Source organism: Grampus griseus, assembly GCF_964374135.1.
Source record: "Grampus griseus genome assembly, chromosome: 1".
Lineage (NCBI taxonomy): Eukaryota > Metazoa > Chordata > Mammalia > Artiodactyla > Delphinidae > Grampus > Grampus griseus.
The window spans coordinates 81,384,827-81,402,831 of record NC_139017.1 but is presented as its reverse complement, the minus strand read 5'-3'; the positions used below and the strand labels follow the sequence as shown (position 1 = coordinate 81,402,831).

At 40.7% G+C, this 18,005-nt stretch overlaps 1 protein-coding gene across 2 annotated transcripts in view; it reads left to right on the top strand.

Moving 5' to 3' along the window:
- Positions 1-15,223, top strand: part of SLC22A15 (solute carrier family 22 member 15) — a 79,544-nt gene extending 64,321 nt beyond the window's left edge. The window contains exons 9-12 of one of the 2 annotated variants that reach the window (XR_014298198.1): positions 9,173-9,293; positions 11,363-11,439; positions 13,530-13,718; positions 14,035-15,223. Coding sequence is in view for 1 of the 2 variants with exons in the window: in XM_082677244.1 (XP_082533370.1) it covers positions 9,173-9,293; positions 11,363-11,435; positions 13,530-13,718; positions 14,035-14,124 (473 nt within the window). In the remaining variant the exon portion in view is untranslated. The remainder of the gene's footprint in view (positions 1-9,172; positions 9,294-11,362; positions 11,440-13,529; positions 13,719-14,034) is intronic. The other variant, XM_082677244.1, reaches the window with a different exon arrangement.
- Positions 15,224-18,005: the final 2,782 nt, after the last annotated feature.

Genomic DNA, 18,005 nt, shown 5'->3' with positions numbered 1-18,005 from the left:
AGATCTCTGAGCACTTGGCTGCTGACTGATCTGGGCATGCATTTGAGGAAGCTACGGAGGCTGGGGAGGTGGCCACCAGAAAGGAACAAGTGGAACAATTCTTGGAACCTAGGGCCATGTCTAGTTCGTGTTGCCTTTAGCCAGACGTGGAGCACTGGGTAAAGACCTCCTGGGTCAAAGTAGCCCAACACTATAGGCTATTCTGCTATAGCAGAGCTTGCTCTAAAAGTGCTTAAAAAATTCAGAGGATCAAGTGATTCCCAGTAACTTAACTGCATTCCAGGAAAAAGAGCAACAATATGTAAAGGAATACAATAAAATCCAGCACCTAACGGTGTAACATTCACAACCTCTGGCATCCAGTCAGTATTACCAGGCATGCAGATGAGCGGGAAAATACCTCCCACAACCAGGAGAAATGTCAATAGAAACAGAACCAAAAATGACACAGATAATAGAATGAGGAGGCAGGGACATTAAAACAGCTATTATAAATGTACTGCATATGTTTACGAAGGTAGAAGAAAGCAAGATAATAATGAGCAGAGAAAGAGAAGATAGAAAAAGAGGCACATGTTACATCTAGGGATGAAACATACATTATATGAAAAAAAAACAGGCAGTAGATGAGATGAACCACAGAAGAGATCAGTGACAAAGATATAACAAAAGAAGCTGCAGAATGAAACAAACAAAAGTTGTAGGACAACACCAAGCCCAACAGTTATGCAACTGGAACCTGAGAAGGAGGAAGTAAAAAACAAAGATACTTGCAGAAATGATGGTCTACTACTTTCCAGATTTGGTGAAAACTATAAACACATTATGAGACAGTGGTCAGTTCATCAAGAAGATGTTACAATCCCGATTATGTGTGTGTCTGATAACATTCGAAGCACAGGAAGCAAAATGGACAGAACTGAAAGGAGAAATAGACAGACTCAACACTACAGTTGGATATTTCAGTACTCTCTCTCAATGACTGACAGAAAAACTGACAGAAAAGAATTAGGATATGGAGACTTAAGCAGCCTACCTGACCTAATTGTCATTTGTCAGACACTACCTAAAACGGCAGAATACGCATTCTGTGTGAAGTGCACACCCAGGACATGTGCCAAGAGAGACCATGTTCTGGGCCATAAGACAAGTTTCAGTAAATTTAAAAGGATTGAAATCTTACAAAAATAAGTTCTTTGACCATAATGGAATTAAAGTAGAAATCAATAACAGAAAGCTATCAGGAAATCCTCAAATATTTGGACTTCAAAAAAAACATTCTTCTAAAAACACATGGGTCAAAGAAGAAAGCACAAAGGAAATTAGAAAAATTTTAATTAAACAATAATTAAAGTACAACATAGTGAGTTTGTGAGATGCAGTAAAGCAGCGCTTAGAGGGAAATTTGTATAATTAAAAAATGTTGTATCGGGCTTCCCTGGTGGCACACTGGTTAAGAATCTGCCTGCCAGTGCAGGTGACACAGGTTCAATCCCTGGTTCGGGAAGATCCCACATGCTGCAGAGTAGCTAAGCCTCTGTGCCACAGCTACTGAGCCTGTGGTCTAGAGCCTGTGAGCCACAACTACTGAGCTGCACCACAACTACTGAAGATCGCGCGCTCTAGGGCTAGTGTGCCGCAACTGCTGAGCCCATGTGCTGCAACTACTGAAGCCCACGTGCCTAGAGCCCATGCTCCGCAACAAGAGAAGCCACCACAACGAGAAGCCCACACACTGCAATGAAGAGTAGCCCCTGCTCGCCACAACTAGAGAAAGCCCACGCGCAGCGACGAAGACCCAACACAGCCAAAAATAAATTTAAAAAAAAAGGTATCAGGGGCTTCCCTGGTGGCGCAGTGGTTGGGAGTCCGCCTGCCGATGCAGGGGACACGGGTTCGTGCCCCGGTCCGGGAAGATCCCACATGCCGTGGAGCGGCTGGGCCCGTGAGCCATGGCCACTGAACCTGCACATCCGGAGCCTGTGCTCCGCAACGGGAGAGGCCACACAGTGAGAGGCCTGCGTACCGCAAAACAAACAAACAAACAAAAACAAAAAAAAGTATCAGAAAAAAGGAAATTTTCAAATCAGTCATCTAAGCATCTCCCCTAAGAAAATAGAAGTCAAATTAAAAAAAAAAAAGACTGACAAACACAAAGTAAGCAAAAGGAAGGAAATAATAAATATAAGTAAAAATCAATAAAATAAAAACATGAAAATAATAGAGAAAAGTCAATGAAACCAAAAGCTGGTTGTTTGAGATCAATAAAATCAATAAGCCACTAGCCACACTAATAAAGGAAAAGAGAGAAGAAACCGATTACCAGTATCAGGAATGAAAGAGGGACATCACTATAGAAACTGTAGACATTTATAAGGGAATATTATAAACATTTTTATGCCAATAAATTCAACTTAGGTAAAATGGATAAATTCCTTGAAAGGTACAAACTACCAAAGTGTACAAAACCATAGATAACCTGAATAACCCTTTATCCAGTAAAGATATCTAATTTGTAGTTTAAAACATTCCCACAAAGAGAATTCCAGACCCAGATGGCTTCACTGGTAAATTATGAAACACATAAGGAAGAAATAATATAATTCTACACATTCTTCCAGAAAATAAAAAAAAGAGCGAATACTCTTCCAACCCAGTGTTTGAGGTCAGCAATTACCCTGATATTAAAACCAAACAAAGACATTATGAGAAAACTGAAGACCAATATCTCATTAATATAGATGCAAAAATCTATTAACTAAACATTAGCAAATTCAACAATGAATAAAAAAGGTATAATACATCATGACCAAGCAGGATTTATCCCACAAACACCCAGTTGGTTTAACATTCAAAAGCTAATCAGTGTTATTCACCATATTAAAAGACCAAAAAGAAAAAAAAAAAATCATATGGTCATTTCAATACAAGTAGCAAAAGCACTTGTCTGGTTTCAACACCCATTGTTTACAAAAACTAGCAGCAAGTAGAAGTTTCCTTAGCCTGATAATGGAAAACCTACAGCTAACATCACGTTTAATGGTGAAAAACTAAATGCTTGTTCCCTAAGATTGGGAAAAAGGCAAGGATATCCATTCTTGCCACTTCTTTGGAGCATTGTACTGAAATTATTAGTGAATACAACAAGGCAATAAAAAGAAATTAGGGGGATCCAAAATGAAAAGGAAGAACTAAAACTGTCTTTATTCACAAGACTTCATGATTGTCTCCATAGAAAATCCTAAAAAAAAAATCTATTAGAATTAAGAAATGAATTTAGCAGAGTCTTTTGACACATAATTTTAGTTCTATATGTTAACAACAAACAATTTAAAATTGAAGTAAAACAATGCCATTTATAAAAAATTAAAAATATGAAATATTTAGGAATGAAAACTGAAAAATATGTATGAGACCTGTAGAAAACTGTAAAATATAAAACATTGATGAGAGAAGTTAAAGAAGACTAAATAAATGAATTGGTGGTAATGGTAATAATAAAATAAATGAAGAGCTTACCATGCTCAAGGATCAGAAAATACTAAGACATCAGTTCTCCCCAAATCAATCTATCTTCAGCACAATCCCAATAAAATTTCCACCAGGCTTCTTTTTGCTGATAGATACTGACAAGTTAATACTAAAATTTCTATGGAACTGCAAATTATATCCAAAATAATTTTTATCAAGAAAAATTAAGTTGGAGGACTTTATCCCAACTGATTTTAAAACTTACTACAAAATTATGTTAAGACAGTAGGGGAATTCCCTGGACTCAGCACTTTCACTTCTGTGGCCTGGGATCGATACCTGATTGAGGAACTAAGATCCCACAAGCCATGAGACATGGCCTGAAAATTAAAAAAAAAAAAGTGTGATATTGGCATAATGGTGGATGCATAGATAATAGAATTGAATATGAAATAGACCTATATATATGGTCATTTGATTTTTATTTTATTTTTGAGGGGGCTGAGATTTTATTCATCTTATAAAAATGTTTCCTTCAGTCATAACACACATAGAGAAAAATACACATGGTCAATTGATTTTTGATGACAAGTCAATTCAATGAGAAAAAGAATCTTTTCAGTAAACCGTGCTGGAATAATTGGATATCCATATGTAAAAAATTTACCTTCAACCTGCACATCCCATCATATGCAGTAATTAACTTGAAATGAATGGTATGTCTAAACGTTGTGGACAAAGAATCACCAGCCATATCATAAACAAAGGATGTTGCAGCCATCAAACCATCAGCCACCGTATCAGTTCCCCCTATGATGCACCCTGAGGTGATTCAGAATGGAGAAAACAGGATATTGGCCCTAGATAGTTAAAGTGCATATCAAAAGAATGATTTCAGTGAGCCCAGATTCTTGCATTTTCCCATGCATAGAAAAGTGCTAAATTCGTTAACCTGAGATATCTGGTTTTTTCTTTAACTGGCAGTAATCTTCTGATGTTCTGACTACCTGATTTTTTTTGCAAAAACTCCTATATATCCTGGGTCCTTTCTTACTCTCCAGAATAGTCCCTCAGAGCTATCTGAGAGGCTGTCTCCCAGGTGTAAGTTCTCAGCGTGTCCCTGGAATAAAACATAATTGTCAACTTTTAGGTTGTGTTTTTTTTTTTTCAGTCGACAGTATAAAGGGTAAAACTACACAACTTCTAAAAGAGAACATGGAAGAAAATCTCAGTGCCTTTGGGCAAAGATTTCTTAAATATGACACAAAAAGCACACAAAAAAATTCATAACTTAGACTCCATCAAAATTAAAACTTTTGCTTTTTAAAAGACATTATTAAGGAAATGAAAAGCAAGGCACAGACTGGGAAAAATATTTGTAAAACGTATACCTGATAAAGAACTTGTACCCAGAAGATAGAATGGACTCTTACAGTTCAGTAATGAAAGAACAATGGGAAAAACGTTTAAACAGACACTTCTGCAAAAGGATATAAATATGGAAAATAAGCATAGGAAAAGATGTTGAACATCATTAGACATTAGGGAAATGGAAATTAAAACCACAATGAGATACCACTACACACGTATTAGAATGGCTAAAATTAAAAAGACTGACCATACCAAATGTCAGCAGTGATAAGAAAGAACTGGAACTCTTATACACTGCTGATAGAAATGTAAAATAGTACAGAGACTTTGGATAACATTAGCAGCTTATTTTAAAGAGAAACATAAATTTACTGTCTGATTAAACTTTACCCAAAAGAAGCAGAAACATAGATCCACAAAAGGACTTTGATGTTCATGGTAGCTTTATTAATAATAGCCCCAAACTGGAAGGAACGCAAATGCCCCTCAGCTGAGGAATGGATAAACAAATTGTGTTATATCCATACAGTGAATTACTCACCAACAACAAAGCAATGAGCTATGACCTACTGATGCAGGGAGCAATGTGGATGAATTTCAAAAGCATTATGCTTACTAAAAGAAGCCAGACACAAAAGCCTACAAACTGAATTATTTCATTCATGTGAAATTCTAGAAATGGCAAAACTATAGTGACAGAATTTTCGGCATATGTGGTATTTTTCTTTAGAAAAAAAAGCCAAAGGAAAGCAAAATGAATGTGGTTCTTGGCTCAACTTCTGTATCATAGTACAGGACCTACAGCTGTCTTAAAGATTTTTAACATATTCGTAAACAATAAAAATTTACCCAGTGAATGAAGTGGATGATTAAGTTTAACTTTTCTTATTTGGGTCAGTGAAATGTGACTGTAACATACTGAGGTATTTTGTTCTGGTGACCCTAGAGGACTCTGAGAAAACTTCAGATAACTAGTTCTGAAAATGATGTCTGTAGTATCTTCATCATTGGAATCAACTTAAAACCTCTGAAGTTCAGTACTTTGAAGAATACAAGTGTTTTGAAAATTCCCTTTTTTTTCTCCCAAAGATAATTGAGCTTAATTTTTCCTTTTAAATCACTCTTTTTCCCTAAACAGTCACTTTGAACATTCATTGATAATAGCCAATAATATCTAATTTCATTTTCAGATAAAAACCAAGGTCAGAAATCCAGGGAACCAGCCCAGTGGCCACAAAGCCTTCCTAAATATTAACTCATGATGACTGATAGACCGGCAGCTCCACAGGCAGGCTAAGAAGTCATTTTCTAATAAACAGAGCTGTCTGAAATTGACATGGGCTATCTTGGGAGAGAGTTGAGTTCCCCCAGGTTCAGATGGCCACTGCAGACTCCACTGGCAGGAACAAGGGGAGAAGTTTCAAGCATCAGATGAGGTGTCGGGCTGATGGGAACACTTGTGGGTATGCGGCTGGAGCCAGGCTCCCCAGATGGGCCACTGGGGAGTGTCCTGAGCCTCACAGGGGAGAAATCTTCCAGCTTTGGATCTTGTGGGTGTTTAGATGGTAAGCCTTCTGTGACATGTTATTTGAATTTAATTTTCAGGATGGCAATCCCCTCACCTGTTTTAAAGATGTAGAGAGTATCTCCAACACAGTTCTGGAAGGTGCCATCCTGTATGGGTTGAAAACAGTCCCAAAGATCATTTGCAGTCACGCAAATGTGCACATTTCTGTTTGCTTCAGTGCCACCCAAGACCTCTTCCTGACTCACTCAGTTTTCTGGAAAATCATTGATGAGTTTAATTTGCCCTCATTATTGGTTTACTTGAAGTTGTTAGATATCAAAAGTCCAGACCTATACCTTGAGCATGCTTCTTTTTCCAGAAGCACCTCATGGCTTAAAATAATATATTCAGTACTTAAAATTGCTGACATATTCTTCCAAATAGCCTGGCAGAAGAGAAGAAGGCCCCAGATGGTTGAGTTTGGCAGTGCCTGGGCCACTGCGTTCAGAACGCCATCTTTAAAGGAGTTGAAGTTTTATTTCATAGTCAAGCTGGGAATGTGAAACTTTTATTTTGGAATGGGATATATTATGTGCCTCCCTCCTCAGACATTGAAAGAACATGAGCACAGATTCTTTTCACTTAAATTAATCCCTGTTATAGTCCTTATACTTACTCTTTCAATAAATATTTAGTGAGCACCACTGTGATCAGACTATGGGAGGTGCCGTGAGGGAAACAGATACAAACAAGGCCTTAGCCTGAGACAACTCAAAATATATTTGGGGGGCTTCCCTGGTGGCTCAGTGGTTGAGAGTCCACCTGCTGATGCAGGGGACATGGGTTCGTGCCCCGGTCCGGGAAGATCCCACATGCCGCAGAGCGGCAAGGTCTGTGAGCCATGGCCGCTGAGCCTGCGTGTCCGGAGCCTGTGCTCCGCAACGGGAGAGGCCACAACAGTGAGAGGCCCGCGTACCGCAAAAAAAAAAAAAAAAAAGATATATATATATATATATATATATATATTTGGGGGCAGACAAGATGGAAAAGTAAGCAACTACAGGAGAGTGTCTAAAGCATGCCATTTGCATGGATTGGGAAATGGGCGCCGTGGAGGTCAAGGGCAGGAAAGAATATTGCAGTTGAGTTATTTAAGTGGTTTGGATGAGCCAGGTATGCAGTCCCAAGGAAGGGACAGGCATGTTCTATTAGTCAGAAATGTCAGAGAGAATAAGAGGCAATTACTTTGATGATCAGGACATTGCTGCTGACCTTCAAGAATAGGAGTTTCAGGAGAGGATGGTATTGGAGGCCACATTGTAGTGATGTACAGGGCAGATGCGTTTGAGGAAATGGAGGGTCAGTCACTCACTGGAGATGTTTGATTGTGAAGGGGAGAAAGTGCAATGGAACCAATGAGAATTTTTGCTTTTTCCTAAGGAGAAGAAAACTTATTTTGAAGGTTACGGCCTAGTGGGTTGCTGAAGGGGAGAGGTTAAATATGTTTGAAAGGGAATAATTAAATTGTAAGATCCCAGAGAAGGTAGTATTAATAAAGGAAAGGACCACTGGACAATTGATAGCATTTTTGATAGGGACGTGAACTAGCATAAACTGTATTTTTGCACTTTATGTAAAAAACGTTACATTAAGAAACTGAAATATCATTATTGATTAGTAATCTTCAAGTAAGAAATTGGGGAGGAGGAAGGATGAAAAGTAGTTCCACATTTAGAGTCTTGTTCTTTAAAGAACGTGTAGTAGTTTAGTGGGATTATTCCTTATCTTTACAATGGAATACTAAGGAATGCAAACTGAAGATAGGAGTTTTTTGAGACTCACTCCTCTCCTGTGTCAGGGCTTGTCATGCTGATCAACCTTTTACATCATTGATTGTTGAACGAGGCTGGGAAGAAAGGAGAGGCAAGTAATACCCTTAGATAGGTGGAACTTAAGACTTCTGTGAAGCTTACTTGACCCCAGTACAGAAGTTTTCAGGGAGCTCTGTCATTCAGGAGTGAGTGCAGGTTTTTTTTTGTTTGTTTGTTTGTTTTTAATTTTATTGAAGTGTAGTTGATTTACAATGTGTTAATTTCTGCTGTACAGCAAAGTGATTTAGTTATACATATATTCTTTTTCATATTCTTTTCCATTATGGCTTTTACAGGATATTGAATATAGTTCCCTGTGCTAAACAGTAGGACCTCGTTGTTTATCCATTCTCTATATAATAGTTTGCATCTGCTAATCCCAAACTCCCAATCTTTCCCTCACCACCCCTCCTCCTTGGCGACCACAAGTCTCTTCTCTATATCTGTTGAGTCTGTTTTTGTTTCACAGACATGTTCATTTGTGTCATATTTTAGATTCCACATATAAGTGATATCATATGGTATTTGTCTTTCTCTGTGTGACTTACTTCGCTTAGTATGATAATCTCTAGGTCCATCCATGTTGCTGCAAATGGCATTATTTCATTCTTTTTTCTGGCTGAGTAGTATTCCATTGTGTGTGTGTATGTATATATATATATCACATCTCCTTTATCCATTCATCTGTTGATGGACATTTAGGTTGTGCAGGTTTAATCACACATCACGACAGCCACTGTGTAAGATTTCCTGGGGATGGCCAAAATGCTGAGAAATATTTGCTGTGTGCTGTGTGTGATGACTAAACCTTCTGAATGTATGTCTGGTTATATGATCTCTTCACTGTTTGAGATCACCACAAATGTCTCTCACTCCTTCAGAATTAAGTGTGTCACTTAGACGAATTTTTCTCCACCGAGGACCTCACAGATGTGGCACTTGTCCTCCTCAGACACAGGTGTGTTCGCAGTGGTGAACAGCCATTCCTTGTCCCTGCTGGGGAAGCTGACCATCAGTGCTGCCTTCAATGTCGTGTATATCTACACCTCGGAGCTGTACCCCACGGTCATCAGGTACGCCTCACACACAGGCTTCTCCTTCCCATGTCCTGAATTCTGTTGTAGATGTTTGCATTGACAGAGGCGTGGTCCTCACTTCACCTGGAGCACAGCGAGTGTGGGCTAGCAGCAACTCAGCAAGCGGCTGTGAGCCCAGAACCTGTGGACACTGCTCTTGCCCACTTGGCTGAGGAAAACGTAACTTTATCTTGGGCTGAATTCCCTGTCAGTCGTGAGAAGTACTCTACACTAAACGTATCCCTTCACCCAAATAGTGCTCGGATGTCATTTTTATTTCAGTGCATGTGAGTTATTCAGTCAACCCTTCTGTGTCAGGTACACGATGGACCAGGAGACAAGGTCCCTGTTATCACAGAGCCTATATTTTAGCACAAAATATACACATTTAAAAAAAGATGAGACTTCCCTGGTGGCGCACTGGTTAAGAATCCGCCTGCCAATGCAGGGGGCACAGGTACAATCCCTGGTCCACAAAGTTCCCACATGCCGCGAAGCAACTAAGCCTGTGCGCCACAACTCCTGAGCCCACATGGCACAACTACTGAAGCCCCCGTGCCTAGAGCCTGTGCTCCACAACAAGAGAAGCCACTGCAGTGAGAAGCCCACGCATCGCAACGAAGAGTAGCCCTCACTCGCCACAACTGTAGAAAGCCCGCGGGCAGTAACAAAGACCCAGTGCAGCCAAAAATAAATAAATAAATAAAGATAATTCCCTATAGTTATAAGTGAATATTGTATTTACATATTAGTTGTTAAAGGTGATTTTCAATGAGTAGGACTTGCTTATATCAAAAATAACATATTCAGAAACAAAACCAAAAAACCCAACATATTCCATCCTAAGTTTGCCCTCATAAAATAAGTCGGAAAACAAAAAAACAAACCTAAATTTGAAGGGCAGGGATGCAGCTCAGTCTTTACAGAACGGCCTCTGTGTACTGGACCGTAGTCCCCCAGTCGGCATTTTCCTGGTCTTTTTTTGAGGATCATTCCAAACAGATCCTTCTTTTTCCCTTATCCATGCAAGAAGCGTAATGGTTCTGTCTGCCTTTTTCCCAGTAAGAGATCAGGTTGTCTGTGATTGGCTTGTCATTCCCTGATTATTCCCAGAACCTGCTTTCTCTGGCTGTTGCCTATAAAACTAGGGTGACCATTTAGTTCCAAACTGGGACACTTTTTTTTTTTTTTTTTTTTTTTTTTTTTTTTTTGTGGTACGCGGGCCTCTCACTGCTGTTGCCTCTCCCGTTGCGCAGCACAGGCCCCGTGGCCATGGCTCACGGGCCTAGCCACTCCGCGGCATGTGGGATCTTCCCGGACTGGGGCACGAACCCGTGTCCCCTGCATCGGCAGGCGGACTCTCAACAACTGCGCCACCAGGGAAGCCCTGGGACACTTTTGAGAGCGAATGTGGGCATTATTAACAATTCGGCTGGGATAACAGGGTGCTGTACGGTCACCCTACCTATAATCATTATCATTCTCATTTCCTCCCCCTCCTTGCTACCCACATTCCCCAAGAAGGTAATGTTCTTGGTTTCCTGAGAATATATGTCCAATCAATTCCTATTTATATGCCTGATCCTTTCGTAGTTAATTAGTTGAATTTAAAGAAATGGGCAGACTTTTCAGATCATTAAACCCTGGCTCTTCTATGGATGTTTTAACTGATAGGAGACCTAAGACACGAGAACCCAGGGAGACATTTAACAAGAAATATTCACATGCTCATTTCTGCACCAGCTTCTATACTGCACTGTCCAATATCACATGTGGCTATTTAAGGTTAAATTAATTAAAAGGAAATGAATTAAAAATTATGTTCCTCATTCTTAGTTGCATTGAGCTCTCGGTAGCTGCCTGTGTCTGGGGGCTTCCGTATTGGACAGGGCGAGTACAGAACAGTTGCAGCATCACAGAAAGTTCTAGTGGGCAGTACTGCTCTATAGCATCCTGCACTTCCACTTTGGGATTTGTTATTCTGAGCCCACTATCCCTTAGAGCCTTTAAATTGTCCCCCTAGAACTTACTGACTTTTTTTTTTTCCTTTTCCTTTTGCCTTTCAGGAATGTTGGGCTTGGAACTTGTTCCATGTTCTCCCGAGTTGGTGGGATTATTGCTCCCTTCATCCCCTCACTGGTTGGTTTGTACCTCCTAGTTTGTTTTTCTTGATTCTCTGCTTTGGAAATGTTTGTGCTTTTGAGTAGAAAGAGGTAACAAACAACTGCGGTTTTAAGATCAGCCTGACAAAAATGTGCACCTTGTGCCTTTTAGATTAAGGATACATGAGGGCAGATGGACCCTTCCCAGGGATTGGCTGTATTCATTGGAGAGTTAGCTAATGCCTGCCTGCCCCTTCCTGTCCCCATTTGTACATTAGTTGATTAGTGAACATTTCCTAAGTTTCTGCTGTGTGCTGAGCTCTGTGCTAAGCCCTTTACATACATCATATCATGCAGTCTTCACCACAGCTGTATGCTGTAGGCATTGGTACCCTGTATTAAATAACAGAGAACACAGCACACCACTCAGAAAAGAAAATTAGAAGAGAAGAAGGTGAAAGGGAGATAAAGTAAACTCCATCCAATCTCAAAATGTTCATGTTCTGAGAAAGATCCCATGGAGCCCCTGTGCACGTCTCTGCTTGGTCTCCTCTAGGACTTTCCCAGCCAAGACTTGTTGAAGCGTGATTAGGTTTGATCAAGTGGGGCTTTGAGCCTGTTCTGGAGACAATTGCTCATCACTCAGGCAATTACTCACCTCATCCTAGTACAGGACGTCTCTGAAATGCCACTGTAGCCTTTTCTTTTCTTGAGCAAATGGGATATACTTCCTTTTTCTGAGTATTTCTCTGTGTTTCGTGCTCAATTTTATTTTTTTCCTTTTTTTTCCACATCTTTATTGGAGTATAATTGTTTTACAATGAAGTGTTAGTTTCTGCTTTATAACAAAGTGAATCAGTTACACATATACTTATGTTCCCATATCTCTTTCCTCTTGCGTCTCCCTCCCTCCCACCCTCCCTATCCCACCCCTCTAGGTGGTCACAAAGCACGGAGCTGGTCTCCCTGTGCTATGCGGCTGCTTCCCACTATCATGCTCAATTTTAGATCACAAGACCCTTCTTAAGAAGGAGTCATATTAGTTCCATTTTGCAAAATGTGTCCAACGCTAGGTGTTTATCATTAATGATGCTCGACTTTGGACCGCTGTCCTAGAACATTATAACACCCAGCGTTGTGTCTTCCCTGAGTCCCACTAAGTTGAGAAGAGGTGAACGTTCCCCTTGATTCAACAACAGGCCCACAGTTCCGGGCATGTGTTTGCACGCAGGGGGCCAGAGGTCAGAGTTTTTCGTCTCCCTCCTGTCCCCTCCCCATGCCTCCCTCTCCTCCTCCATCATCTCTTCATCTTTGAAAAATCAGGAAAAGATGATCAGAAGGGACATCCTAACTAGCCACCGAATTTGGAAGCCCAAACCAGAAGGTGATAAAGCTGGGTGTCTCCTTTGCAGGAACTCAGGAATGGTAATCAGCGCAGAAATCCCCCAGAGCCCCGTCCTGCAAGAACCTTGGTGTTATCTTTGAAATTGTATGTTTGTATTTAAATTTTCCTGAGAACGTCTTTTGGACCGGCCCGCTACCATGTCCAAACCATGTGTATAGGTTTCTCAAGGCCTTTCTCTTCCTTTTCAGGGTGTTTACACCTTTAAGCCCCATGCCTCTCAGTTCTGGTGCTTAGTGAATCAGAACACGTATGTGGGACTGTTTGGCCCATTCCAGGGTTGAGAACGTTAAAGTTCGTCGTTGTCAGCAAATATGCAGGGTGTCTCCTGCGTGTGGAAGTCACTGTGCTGCAGGCCACTCAACCTGGAGTGGAAGCTGAGTGTCCGACTCACCACGCACTCTGGCAGTGTGTCTGCCCTGCTCAGCCAGCCAAGCCCCTTCCCCACAGTCCCCAGCCTGTGCATGAACAGTCTGCTGCGTCTGCTCCACAGGCCAGCTCTGTCCTTTTGATTTACTCACTCCTGTCTCTGTGCCCGAGGACTGGCTCTGGTTTCCTGGGGTAATTCTCTAAGGGGAAAGAAGACGGGCTTTCTGGTGTATTCTAGTGAGGAGGCAGGACCTGGACAGTAAACATGGCAGGTCCTGGGTCATAAGACTGCTGATGTCATCTGCTAGGAAACTAACACTGAATTTTTGTTTGTTTTCATTCCACTCCCTGCCCCCATAGAAGTACGTGCAGTGGTCTTTACCCTTCATTCTCTTTGGAGCCACGGGGCTGACCTCAGGCCTCCTGAGTTTATTATTGCCAGAAACCCTTAACAGTCCATTGCTAGAGACGTTTTCTGACCTTCAGGTGTACTCATATCGGAGGCTGGGGGAGGAGGCGTTATCTTTACAGACCTTGGATCCCCCTCAGGTATGATGGAATATTTCTTAATCATTCAAATTTACCATTTGGATAACGGTAGTTTTGGGGGAAAAGAAAAAAAAAGAATATCTGATTATATTAAATAGAACTGAGCAAAACTGCTGGAAAAAAGTGGGATCTGATAGCAGCTGATTGTCAGAGAAATAAAGATGATTCATTAGCTTTCTTAGAACACTTTAGGGGCTAATTCTTAGGGGAATAAATGTCATCAGAGTACATTTGTCAGTTGAATGCTAGACAGTAATTTAACTTTAGAAATGTCATGACATCATTTCCCTGCCCTTTTCTCCTTTCCTGGCTTTAGTCTGTGGACAAGGAGAGCCCTTTAGGGAGTGAGAGTGAGGAAGAGGAAGAGTTTTACGATGCGGATGAAGAGACACAGATGATCAAGTGACGTGCCCCAGATTCCTCCTCAGACGCAGAGGGTCATCTTCTCTGCCTCCAACGAGGGCAGGTTCTCCCAGGAAACTGAAGGGAGCTGTGGAAAGATAGGCCTGAACAAACATCGAAGGTACTCAGTGTGGCCTGATGTTTTTTAGGCACGAAGGAAGTTGGAGAAGAGATTTCAAGAAACAGGGCATCACTGCATCAAGGGAATAGTTGTTAACTGCCCACAATTCGGGTTTAGCTCAAAATCATGACCTCTGGCCAGATTGCTGAAGTCCACATGCCAGAGTGGTAAGCTCATTTGTTTCTAGAAGTTTGATTACGTTGCCTTTCAACTTCATTGTGGCCTAAAGGCAAATATGTAAAATTTCTTCTCACCATTAACGGTTGCCTTTCAACTTCATTGTGGCCTAAAGGCAAATATGTAAAATTTCTTCTCACCATTAACACGTAATCTGTCCACCAAATTTGACATCCGCCCCTCTCAGTTGCTCCTCACCAGGAATCTTTTGAGGCAGGTTGGTGTTTGCATTTCATTCACTTTTTTGCCAGAAGAAAAGCACTGAGAGGTCATTTGTGTGGCCTGAGGCCCTCCACCTTCATCCCAACGGATGAAATTTGGGCCCCCAACTTGGTTCCTGGCCCAGTGATTGGCTTGAGCTCCCTGTGCTTTCAGTCAGTCCCACAGATGACCCGCTAGGAAAAGCCAGCTGCACCAGAGTAATGTTCAGAGTCTGAGGTGTGGCTGCCTCTCCCTGGCAGCTCCCTTTGATACTCGAATTGTGTAATTTCTTCAGTTCCCACTTGTGTGCGCCTGGAGAAAAATTTCCATCTCAGATTCTAGTACCAGCAATAACTTCCAAACCATGCCCAGTAAACGACGAAGTTTTATAAAGGGGGAGGGCAGTTAAAAAGTGACATGTCAAGACTTTGGATGTTAAAAAGGAAAAAAAATGCTGTTTTTAATAAGGAAGAAAAGAAAATTATCTTTCACAATTTTCTGTTTGTTTTGTTTTCAGTGTTGTACAAGGAGGGACTTGGGCAACATTTAAGAACTTGAACTCTTCTAGTCCTAGATCAGCTCCAGCCTGTTTGGTTAGCTAGAATGGAAGGCTCAGTAATTTCCTAGTAAATGTTGGTTTTCATTAAGTACTGCCAGCTTTCAAATAAATCAAAGTCGTACTGTTTCCTAAAATCATGTGCTGAAAGTGTTTCCCATGAAACCTGGGTATTATCTCAAATAGGAGTGTTAACCTGGAGTCAACAAGCTTGGACAGTGTTACTTTAGGTCACTTTCCCAACTGGGAAAATTTCTGTGTTTTCAGAATTTCCATTTCTGTTAATCCCTTGGAGAAAAAGAAATTTCACTGGAGATAAAGAGAAGTCATCACTGAGTCTGTTTCTGGAAATCTTGGAGGACTCACCTCACATTGGCTCCAACCCTGTCCTGTCCTCTTCCATTGACATCTTGGTTTGCACTTTACCAGCTTGTACCTTTGTTAAAGTATTTTTATGTCCTTCATGCCCTTGATTATGTATTGGGCTCTTTATAAATAGGGGCCATCTCTAATGCTGTTTATTTCTCGCTGCTGTGCCCAGAACACAGTAAGTATTACTGTTTCTAGCCATCAGGGAAATTGTAGAACTCCTCCCAGTATCATTTTTGTAAATCACAGGCAAATCTGACCCAAACCCCCAAATTGTGGAATCTCGCTGTCTTTCTCTGGGAAATGGAGACCCTGCCCACCATCAAGAGAGGAAGAAAGGAAGAACTTACAAGGACACTTAGAAGCTCTTCATTGTGAAGTTAAACGTAAAACAAGAAACCAACACATAGGTGATTCTTGGTTGGTTGGAGCCCTCTTTGCATTATAAGAGTAATAATCCCATTATAAAAACACGTGGAAACTAGAAGTTTAAAAATGTATTAGTCATAGGCCCAACACCCAGAGACAACCAGTGTCATGGCTTTGGTCTCTTTGAAGACCAACTGGGAATCCATCTTTCTATTGGCACTGGGGTTCCCTCTGCCTCTGGCTAGATAATTGAGGATTCCATTAGTTCTGCCCCTGGGTATCCTCTTTTCCCAGCTCCAGGGTAGAAGAAGGGAGGGAAGGGTACACAGTTTGAACACATGTTGCTAAGGCTGGGCTATCAGCTGCTCACGTCAGATGTGTCACTAAATTTTGTTTCTTCCTAGATGGTCTTTTGGCAAAGTTTAATAATTACTGTTTTGGGGACTTCCCTGGTGGCACAGTGGTTAAGTATCCACCTGCCAATGCAGGGGACATGGGTTTCAGCCCTGGTCCAGGAAGATCCCACATGCCGTGGAGCAACTAAGCTCATACGCCACAACTACTGAGCCTGTGCTCTAGAGTCCGTGAGCCACAACTGCTGAGCCCGTGTGCCACAACTCCTGAAGCCTGCGTGCCTAGAGCCCGTGCTCCACAACAAGAGAAGCCACCGCAATGAGAAGCCCGCGCACTACAACGAGGAGTAGCCCCCGCTCGCCGCAACTAGAGAAAGCCTGTGCGCAACAACAAAGACCCAGCGCAGCCAAAAATAAATAAATTAATTAAAAAAAATAATAATTAGTCTTTTCATCCCTTTGCCTTTTATAAAAACAGATTCTGTCCTTTTGCTATTAACTGTTGAAAAATAGTGGTTGTGGAGATGGTGCACATGAGCATATTTGTACTGATTAAATTATTGGAAAACTCTTAATTTATAGGTAATGTATTTTGTTTGTTCAGATGAGTTGTAAAAGGTATCCTTTTAAATTTTTTATTGTATTCAAAATTAAATTTCTTTTCTCCTAAAAAGCAGCAAGAAAACCATAAGACACATAAGAAATCCCAGGGCTTCCAGGGTCAAAGGTCTTACTTATCAACAGCTTGTCCAGAACCCTGGCACCACACAGATATGTTGAGAGAAACCGTTTTGTAGTTTCCTGATTGTTGAGTTAAAACCACTGCCCATTGAAAATGCAGTATTTGTCATTTGGCTGATTTCAAGCAATGTAGACCTTCTTTAGTACTTAGAAATGAACAAATAAAATACAACAAATAACAAGCAAATGAAAGTTTCTGGGACACTACTTAAGTAAATGTAATCTGGGCAAGTATTTTTATGGAGGTCAAATTGATAAAGGTACTTTTAATAGATTCATATTCCTAATGAAAACATATTGAAATAATGATCTCTACTAATTAAACTGAATTAAACTGCAGCTTTCTAATAGGACTTACTCTTCCATTACTAATTCTTATTAGATTATTCTTAAATTGGATACATATAAAGGATTTTTTTAACAAAATAAAATGCAGGTATTTTGGTTTCTTGTGAATATGATAAAGAATTGTAAAATGTAGACCTTTTGTTCTTACAGAACGTATCAGGATGTACACAGTAGCATCTTTGACAAATTGAGCAAATATAGAATCTGCTAGAAATTATGGGTGGTATGTGGGTCAGGGGCTGTAGCAAAATTAGGGAGTCAGTGGGTACAAAAGATAACTATAAAAGTATTTCTGGAAAGAGAAAAATGCAAAGATACTGCATTGTTAGAAAATGCATCTGTGTAGTATGTTAAAGGGAAAGATCTTATGATTATCTCAATAGATGCATGAAGGTTATTTGACAGAATTCAACACCTATTTAAAATAAAAGCTACTAGCAGACAAGGAGTAAAAGGAAACTTCCTTAGCAGTATAAGGCGTATTGTAGCACGTAAGGTGAATTGACCTAAGGCATCTCTTCACCTTCCCGGGACCTTCAGACTTTCTTGATAATGACCACAATAAGAAATGTATTTTACATATTCTTTCTCTTCCCTGTTCCTCCACTGTCTCTGTCTCTGTCTCTGTCTCTGTCTCTGTCTCTATCTCT